The following is an 8866-nucleotide window of genomic DNA, read 5'->3' as shown; positions in this document are numbered from 1 at the left end:
GGGGCTATTTAAATATACGCCATCATAAAAATGCAGTTAAATGATTCCAAAGGATGTAACTTTGAATCATTAGCTGAGATCTGATATAAAGAAGAAATATTGAACAAAAGGATGAATATCAGTGAGTATTTTTTGGATGATATTGTGTTTAGATCAAATCAAAACAACAACATAAAATCCCAGTCAACCTCAATAAGATCAAACAACACTGCGTATCACAAATGTCAGTTTAATCATTAAACCGTTCATTGATAACTGCAAAGCTGACATCTCATAAATCTCACTTCCAGAGGCTCTTGTTTATATACACATCCACACACAGCGTCGTCTTCCGTCTGGTAAACACACTAAATTCATACTTTAACGTGTCTTTTTAGGGCCACCGTGTCTGCAGTGGTACCCACCTTGTTCATAAACGGGACCATCTCATGCCATTATTGTCCAGGCCCTTTACATGGTTAAAAATATCTCTGATAAAATACCCAAATCTATTAAATAATTCAGCTTTAAAGTAATTAAATTAGAGCAAAAATCCTCTGTGAATCCTGTGGGATAAATCTCATATTTACATTGTGAAAATTACCCAAAGAATTACATTATATATGTACGTAACGCGGTTGATAATAAAACATTTTGTATGTTTTTATCGTTTCACTGCATCTAAAATGTAGCTTTTTTTATATGTTATGAAATCAAATGATGCAAAAACACCACAGCTTTGGTCCACGTTGTGTGACGAGTTCATCGTGAAGATGCAAAAGGCACATTAAACACTGACAAGTGGAGTCCACACCTCCTCTCTGTATGTTGAGATATGGAAGCTGAAGACTGAGGCGAGGAGGCTGAGGGAGGAGGGGACCTGCTCAGAGAGGAAGGTGTATTCTGCTTTCAAAAAATAAAAGGAGATGATTACATGACAGAGCAGCACTGGCAGGTTTTACGTTTGGGCACCTCCGCCTCCCCTCCTCCTTCAGCCCTGGTTAGGACGAGTGTTGCTGCATTGGCTGGGGTGTCAGCAGCGGCTGGCTCTACCTGCGTGTCGGTGGCTTTGGCCTGTGACAGGAGGGGTTCCTGCTCGCCCTGCGCTGCCTCTGTCCTGTGGTTCTCCTGGGGATCAGACAGAGGAACCTCCTGGAACTGACCAGATGTGACAGCAGCAGTTTCTACAGCAGCCTCAGCCTCCTCTGATGCCTGCAGGACCTCATCCTCTGCTTCTGGAGTGACGGTGGAGAGTGTTGACTCAGAGTAGACAGGCACGAAAGCCACTGGAGCGCCCTCTAGCTGATTAGCTGTGGACTGCAGCAGCAAAGATTCCTGAGCTTCCTCTTGGTCACCCTCCGCTTCATCCTTTGTCTCTCCATCTCTGTTTGCTTTCTCGTTTCCTTCAGCATCTCCATCTTCGGTCGTTGGATGTACCTCTGCAAGCTTCTCATGTTCTGATTCTGTTTCTGGAGCTTCCACTGGTTTTACCACGGTCTCTGAGTCGTCCTCTCCTGCCACAGCTCCCTCTGGACTTGGCTGAGACGTTTCCTCGGACTGCTGATCTTCTTGTGGTTGTAGATCTTCAGAAGCATCATCGCCTTCATCTGTGACAATCACTCGCTCTGCTCTCATTACAAGCGTCCCTTCTTCCTCCTCCTCCTCCTCATCATCAAGGCTAACATTTAGAACCTGCCCAGGCTCCGTCTCAGAAACCACCAAACTCATGGCAGCCTCTACACCGGGACCACGTTCAGTTACCGCGACTGTTCCATTGGTGGCTGACTGGCTCTTCTTCTCTGAAGTTTCATGACTGATGTCTAAATCTGGGGTTCCCTCGCCATTGGTTAGGACGAATGCTGCTTCACCCTCAGTTGTTCCTGAAGATGTAAAAACAAATTAATATCTTTCCACATTAAAGGGGGAGAAAATTGCACGTTTTTTTTGCAGCCGCTCACTGCAGCAATGTTGAAAAAAAAAGACGTCCTCCATTATGATTCTCAATGAAGAACTGAAAAAAAACTTTAACCTCCAATCTACTGTAGCTCCTGCTAGCTATTACATCACAACACTGATATATCCACATCATTACAAGTATGGAGGCGACACAAGCGCAACAGCAATGTAAAATAACGGACAGAAAAAGAGACAAGTAACATATTCGGAAAGAAAATATGAAATAAAATCCTGAAAAGAAGCAACAGACACACAGTAAATGAGCTACAGAATAAAAAGCAGGATTAGATAATGTTAAATTATGGAAGTCCATTGATTTAAAATGTTCAAGCACATTTTCACCCACAAATTTCCCTGACTTTTTTTTTTATTTGATCAAGGAAAACTTGTACGACTGTGCAGTTCCTAAAATGTCTCTTTGCACATGAACAATAAACTCCAATCAATGTTAAGATTTACTACGGTACATTTCACTGGAAATGCTGATAAACTGTGTTTGTTAACTTTTCCTACATTTTACGGCATTTTTGCATTAAAAAAAAAAGAAGTAGTAGTACATTTTTCCAGGCCTGGAAATTCAATGACTTTTCCCCGTTTTTCCCTGAAAGTTCACATGGAACATGTAAATTAAAACAGATGAATCCATTTCATTCATAAAAATGTCTCATTAACAGCTTGACGAGCCTCCGGTCCATGTACCTCCTGCCCTCTAAAAAACTGCTACTTATGCACCTCACCTCTATTTAATATTAATATATATGCAAAACCTTATTCAACATGTTAATATTCATCACAAGCTGCAAGAACCTTTTGTTAGGTCTGCCTGCGCCACTCCTTTCTTGATGATACTCAGATCTAGAGAGCAGTATATCCACTGGGTATTTCCTGGTCTAGGAGGATTACGAAGGCGATTAGATATGAATTAACATGAGCGGAGGATGAAAGTTTTCAGGTTTAAAAGGTGATGACAAAGGTGTTGACATCATTAAACCTTTCTATGTGATTGAACGTGCAGGATTTGTTTCAGGATGAATGGGGGGGTTTGCACTCTGCATGTGAGATTTATGAGTGTGTTGCAGTGTGCGTCAGTGTGCATTTTAAAATATACGAGTCAACTGTAGACCCACCTGACTCCGCCGCACTCTTCTCTCCATTCTGCACAACGGCCTCGTGGACTATTTCTGGGATATAATTTGCATTGATTGCAATGTTAGTAGGTAGCAGCGTTTTTCAATTACACAGAGAAGTCAAGAATCACTTAGTGCACGGCGCCTATAAATAGCAATAATCAAAAATCTTACGAAGCCCGAACTGAAGCAGGAATTATGATGTGACCTGTGTTTGGATAACATTTCTTGACATTTTAGATATGTAGTAGAATATAAGACTCCATTTCGAATCATTTTCATTGTGCGTGAGGAAGAAAAACATCACACAAATGTCATGTATTCAACATGTACTGATGTTATGTGATAGTAGATGCAGAGAAGTCATTTACTGGAATTCTGTAGCTCGGTAACAGACCAGATTTTTGTATGCAATATATTTTGATATAATACAAGAATGAAACGGTACAAATGTATCCAAATAATAAATAAATTTCACAGGAGGTCACGTTACATCTTTCTATTTTTAGGTCTGATGTGGCGGTGCAGCTGCGTTGGCTACGCCTGCTGCTGCACCATGACTTTGACTTACTGGTTTGTATACCTTGGCTATGAGACGTGATTCTACCTTCCGTAACAAATCCACTTGTTTCATTCAAACAAAGATTCATTAAGATTACATTCCAGCCAGATTTAGTTCAGGTGTTTACAGCCTACTTGTCTTTCAAATGAACTTCGGAGGGCTGCAAATCTGTGATCGAATCGCTGGTGAAAGCACTTTGATGCTCAGAGCTGATGCAGAAAAGGTGGATAGGGCTTTAATGCAGTACAAACCCCTACAGGTACAGTAACTTCCCTTCACCAAGTGTTTAACTGCTGCACAGGTGCTAAGAGTGTTAATAATTCTCCTCAAAGCAGGAGCCGGGGTTCAAACCCGGAACCTTCTTGCTGTGAGGCGACAGTGCTAACCACTGCACCACCGTGCCGCCTCTGTAATATGATATGAAAGACTTTGCAGTAAATACTACAGTTTTTTCCCCTCCTTTGAGATTTTAAATTATGACTAACTGATATACTTTTAATGAATCTTTTTGCAATTTTTTCTTAATTGATATGACTGGATTGTTTTTGTTGATGATTCTAATTGCTGTTTGATTGTTCTCAGGCTTCTTTTGGACAAGAGATTTTGATCTAAATGAAACTGCCTGATTAAATAAAGATTAAATAGAAAAGCAGCACCTGAGTCACAAACAATCAAACAACCATCGGCAACGATGATGAACATTAAAAAAAAAGGGTCTGGGAGGTTGGAGTTAGTTATTCTCTCAATCCCTCAATCTGCACTGTAAAATATTCCGTGGATGTTCAAGCTCGTCAAGTTTCGTTTTTTTTAAATGCTCATACTGACTCGTCATCACGGCGACATCAATTTTATCACTGAAAAGATGACATGTCTTTTAGTCTCACAATTTTTTCAATGACTTGAATCATTTCTCTCTACCAAAGACTGATCTGATCCTACTTACCGACTCCTTCCTCTGCCACCTCCACTGCCCCCTGTTGAGTGAGAGGTAAAGAGGTGAATTTATACGGTCTGTTACTGAAATGGTAAAAAAAAAAGGTATTTTCTCTGATACTTGTGTATTCTGCAAGGACACAAATGAAACAGAAATACTGAAAACTACCAACAGATTTTGAGGACACTGTAAATTGCGAATGTATCTCTATGCTGTATTTTTTTTTCTTCATATTGTCATAAAGGATTAGAGTCGTCCCTATAAACAGCCCAGACAAGCGCAGACTGGACTGAACCACTTCAATGTAGACAAAAACTATTCAAAAGTTAACATCTCTCAGTTCAGCCTTCTCAAAGTGAAACTTCATTCAAAAAAAGTGTACTTTGCCTTGCCCGATGAATGGAGCTCACAAAAACATTCTGCATTACTTTGTTGTGACTCCAGAATGCAGACATTTTATTCAATTTGCAGCTTGAGAGTTTGTAAATGGACATTTTTGGGCAGTTATGCTGTTATCAGTAGTTGATCTTGAAGCGGGGCACTAGCAGCCTCAAGCTAAATATATGTGACTGCTCTATGCGACTGCATTCGACAGTCACAAAAAAGTGATGCAGGAGAGCTCGACGGCTATTTGTGGTGATTTGAAAGGCAAAATACACATTTTGGGTGAAATATCAATTTATAATTAATTTAAAAAAAAAATAATGACGTATAAAACGACAATTTGTAAGGTTGGAAAAGTTGCTCATTTGATGAACCTGCAGAGTATTAACACCTGACTGCATCTCCCCTCCATCTTACAAAACTTCATAGTGAGTATCAGCTGCTGAATCTGTTGCTGTAACCACGCTCGCTGTTCTCAGTCTCAGTTTGGCCACAACAAGCAGAGTTAAGGTCTAGCGGGTGAACATAGCGGAGCATTTAGCAGCTAAGAAGCCAGATATTTCCCTCTGGACATGACAGAGACCACAGATGGAGTGAAAGGAGACAGAAACATGAAACATGACTCCAAAGTAACGTGCAAAAAATAAGCAACTGTTTGCTATAATGTCAGTGATGGCCAGGGGTGAAAAAAAAACCCAGTCAAGTCTGGAAACAACTCTCATCTTGGCCAATATTCAAGAGATGGCATGGCCATTCGTGTGTGAACATGATCTTCTTGGCACCAGCCAAGATGAATGTAATGATAAATGTTTGATGCCACATGAATTACTTTATCTATCTGTTTCCAGATATCACTGGATAATCTAATTTTAGCATTGATTTGCACATTATCTATTTATCCATACACCTAAAAGCGAGACTTCATGAAAGTCCATGATAAATATTTCATAACAGTACGATTTTTACAACTCTTTAATATTTCAAACCACAAGAACTACAACACCTCCTGACTGAGAGTGCATCTACAGTAGGATGCTTTATAAATTAGTCTGAGGTAAGAGTGTCTGCACGCCAAATCTGACCACCCGTGGAGGACTGATTGTAAGGATTAAGGGTTCAGCGCTGCCAAGGTGAGAGAACCTAAACATATTACGAACATGAAAACATCTTCATGAACCAGATATGAGCTGTCAATCACTACTGGATAAGATTTTCAATCAGAGCCAAATTGAGGGTGAGGTCACAGATTAAAACTCACCTTTATCACAGCCAGGATGACTAATCAGCAGTAGCAGCAATTGGAAAACAGAATTTGATGTTTTTGTCGCTGCTTGATTTGAACTGAACTCCAAAGGCAAAGATTAGGATGATGATATGGTGGCTGACACAGGAGCAGGAAGTACAATGGGAGAGACATGCAGACCTTCTATGAGGTGATGTACATGTGAACTGTTTGTGTAACAGGGCGGCTTACATTCTTAAAGCTCCTGGTTTTGAACAACAAGCGCTACATCAAAGGTACATTAAGGGAGGAAATAATTCATGGACACAAGAGGTGGGAAATTTTCTGTGTAATAGAAAATGATGGCGAAAGTTAGATCTAACACCCTTTGTGTCTACAGTGTGTGTGTGTGAGTGTGTGTGTGTGTGTGTGCGCTGGCTCTTCACCATTTGGCCATCGCTCATCTGTTCTTGCAGCCCATCATCTTCTTCTGCCTGGCGATCTGACTGCAACCTGAGAGTTACACACACACACACACACACACACACACACACACACACACACACACACACACACACACACACCCACACCAAATCTATATCCCTCTTATGTAAATACACAGTACTTTCCTATTTCCTTTCAGCCAGGAGCTCCTGTGGAAATGCCAAGTTGGGTGCGCTAGGAGTTCGTGTTTATTCAATTTCACTGAGAGTAGTTTGGAGGTGCAGCGTTTTGTCATCTAAGACACTTTGGTTGCTATGATACAGGATCTCAGTGGAAGTACAGATGTCTGCAGCAGGTAGAGTGCTTCCTCTGGTCTTCACTCTGGATTAGGTAATGACTGAACTGCACAAGGAGACAACACGGACCTGCTGCTCTGTGTGGCTTCAGAGTTTGTGCACAACGAAACATTTGGCGACAATCATTTGGTTCAACAGCTCTGCTATTATTTTTGTTTAGTGTGCATGTATAACCCATGTGATTTGTCTTTGTGTCCCGCTCTTCCTCTACTCCTACTACATTTTCAACATACTCCAACTCTCAGCTCCCTTTCTTTCTCACCCTCGCTCATGGGGAATTTTTTGGTTCGCTTATGTAAAACCGATTTAAATTTATATTTATAAAAGGCAAAAAGTTAACTTTCTTTTGTTACCTCCATACAATGTGAATAAATCCAACATCATCTCACAAGAAAATAATACCAAGTGTTCATGGCTTTGCGAAGAAAAGACACTCAACGGCTTGTAAAATTGCTTGTAGCATGGCGTGGAAAAAATGGCGTTCACATTAAAAAGATTAAAAAGATATGCTGACCTCAAGAAAAAAGTGCTTTGGTGAACACAGAGACCCTTACTGATATTATTGTGGGCACCCCGGAGGCCACATACAGAGCCTTTGTAATAATAAGATGAGATCTTGGAGCAAGATTCTTTAGGGACTCCACAACATTGCCCAGTGCAATAAATAAAAGCCTCTAGTCCTGTCGGGTGGGATTACTCTGAGAGTCAGTACTGGCAGAATTAAATGTAACTTTAACAGAGCAGAGCAAAACAGAAGAGGGAATACTGCAACTCAGTTACATTGCATACTCTGGCCCCTGTCCCAAACACACAGACATACACACACACACCTGTGTTTTTCCACAGAGCCCCACAGGGGTGATCGAGGGGTCTGGGGGTCCGGGGAGGTTGGGGAGGAGGGAGCTCCTTCCATCAGCCACTGGTCCCTTAGAGACTTCCTCTGGAGAAGACACATGATTCTGAGTCAGCTTAGCTTTACACGTTGTGTTATCAGATAATATCTCCAAACCCACTGTAATTAAATATGATAAAATATGCTGTCAAAGATTTTGCTCCACTGCTCGTTACACCACCGCTCCATTAGATGCAAATCACTGATTAGAAGGCTATAATGGATCCATGTGGTTTTTGCATTACTGTGACAGAACTTGGCCTCAGAGATTTCACACAGATACAAATTATACATTCCAGAGATGATTTTATCCCTACTCATCACTTATAGTATATCTGCTGGATGGAATGAAGTGGAAGGCAACTAAATGATAGCGGTGGTCCAGTTTTTTGATTTTCATAAAGCTCCACAAAATCAATAAAATATAAGCATTATCAGGAGCTAAATGAAAGAAACCCAAATGCTGTTAGCTTACAGTACCTGGTGAGCACTTAGCTGACCATAAGAACTTATATTTATACAGATGTGCAACAACAGTCACTAAACTGGGATTTTAAAGTTATTTCAAGAACAGATATACAATGCAAAACAATTTTTTGGGGGGGCACAGATTGATGTAGTTTGCTAACAAACTGTTGTAGTATCGTGCCAGTAGAGGTTGCTATAGCAACAGAATCTCACAGCAGTGTGATCAGACTAGGCTTTTTTCCATTCTTTTTTATATTTCAATGGGGGGGGGGGGGGGTAACAAGTGATTTTAGGCGGATGATTTCAGCTACTCTATGTGTCATGTGTTCTAATTATCCCCTACTCTCACCCACGTAGATCGGGATAGACGCTGAACTTTTATTGCAGTCAGGTCATATTTGAATAATGTCAGATGTGTGAAAGAGAGAGGAGACCCACAAAAACCGAAACCGTTGCAGCTGATGCAATTAGAGCGAGGACACAAGACAGAGGGTCGAGTGAAATGTGGTATTTCAAGTTGATGAAGGTGAGAAATAAAAAAA

At 40.8% G+C, this 8866-nt stretch overlaps 1 protein-coding gene across 5 annotated transcripts in view; it reads right to left on the bottom strand.

The window, feature by feature from the left end:
* Positions 1 to 213: 213 nt before the first annotated feature.
* palm3 (paralemmin 3) overlaps positions 214 to 8866 on the bottom strand; it is a 37764-nt gene continuing 29111 nt past the window's right edge. For all 5 annotated transcript variants that reach the window (XM_086211216.1, XM_086211217.1, XM_086211219.1 and 2 more), the window contains 5 exons: positions 7795 to 7904; positions 6611 to 6677; positions 4568 to 4598; positions 3063 to 3116; positions 214 to 1859 (listed from right to left, as the gene is read on the bottom strand). In XM_086211216.1, the coding sequence (XP_086067342.1) occupies positions 910 to 1859; positions 3063 to 3116; positions 4568 to 4598; positions 6611 to 6677; positions 7795 to 7904 (1212 nt within the window). In that variant the 3' untranslated portion in view covers positions 214 to 909. The remainder of the gene's footprint in view (positions 1860 to 3062; positions 3117 to 4567; positions 4599 to 6610; positions 6678 to 7794; positions 7905 to 8866) is intronic.

Source organism: Aulostomus chinensis, chromosome 8, assembly GCF_037954235.1.
Source record: "Aulostomus chinensis isolate RoL2024-O1b breed Wild chromosome 8, RoL_Achi_v1.0, whole genome shotgun sequence".
NCBI lineage: Eukaryota > Metazoa > Chordata > Actinopteri > Syngnathiformes > Aulostomidae > Aulostomus > Aulostomus chinensis.
The sequence above is the reverse complement of the archived record's forward strand: the minus strand, read 5'-3'. Positions and strand labels throughout refer to the sequence as shown.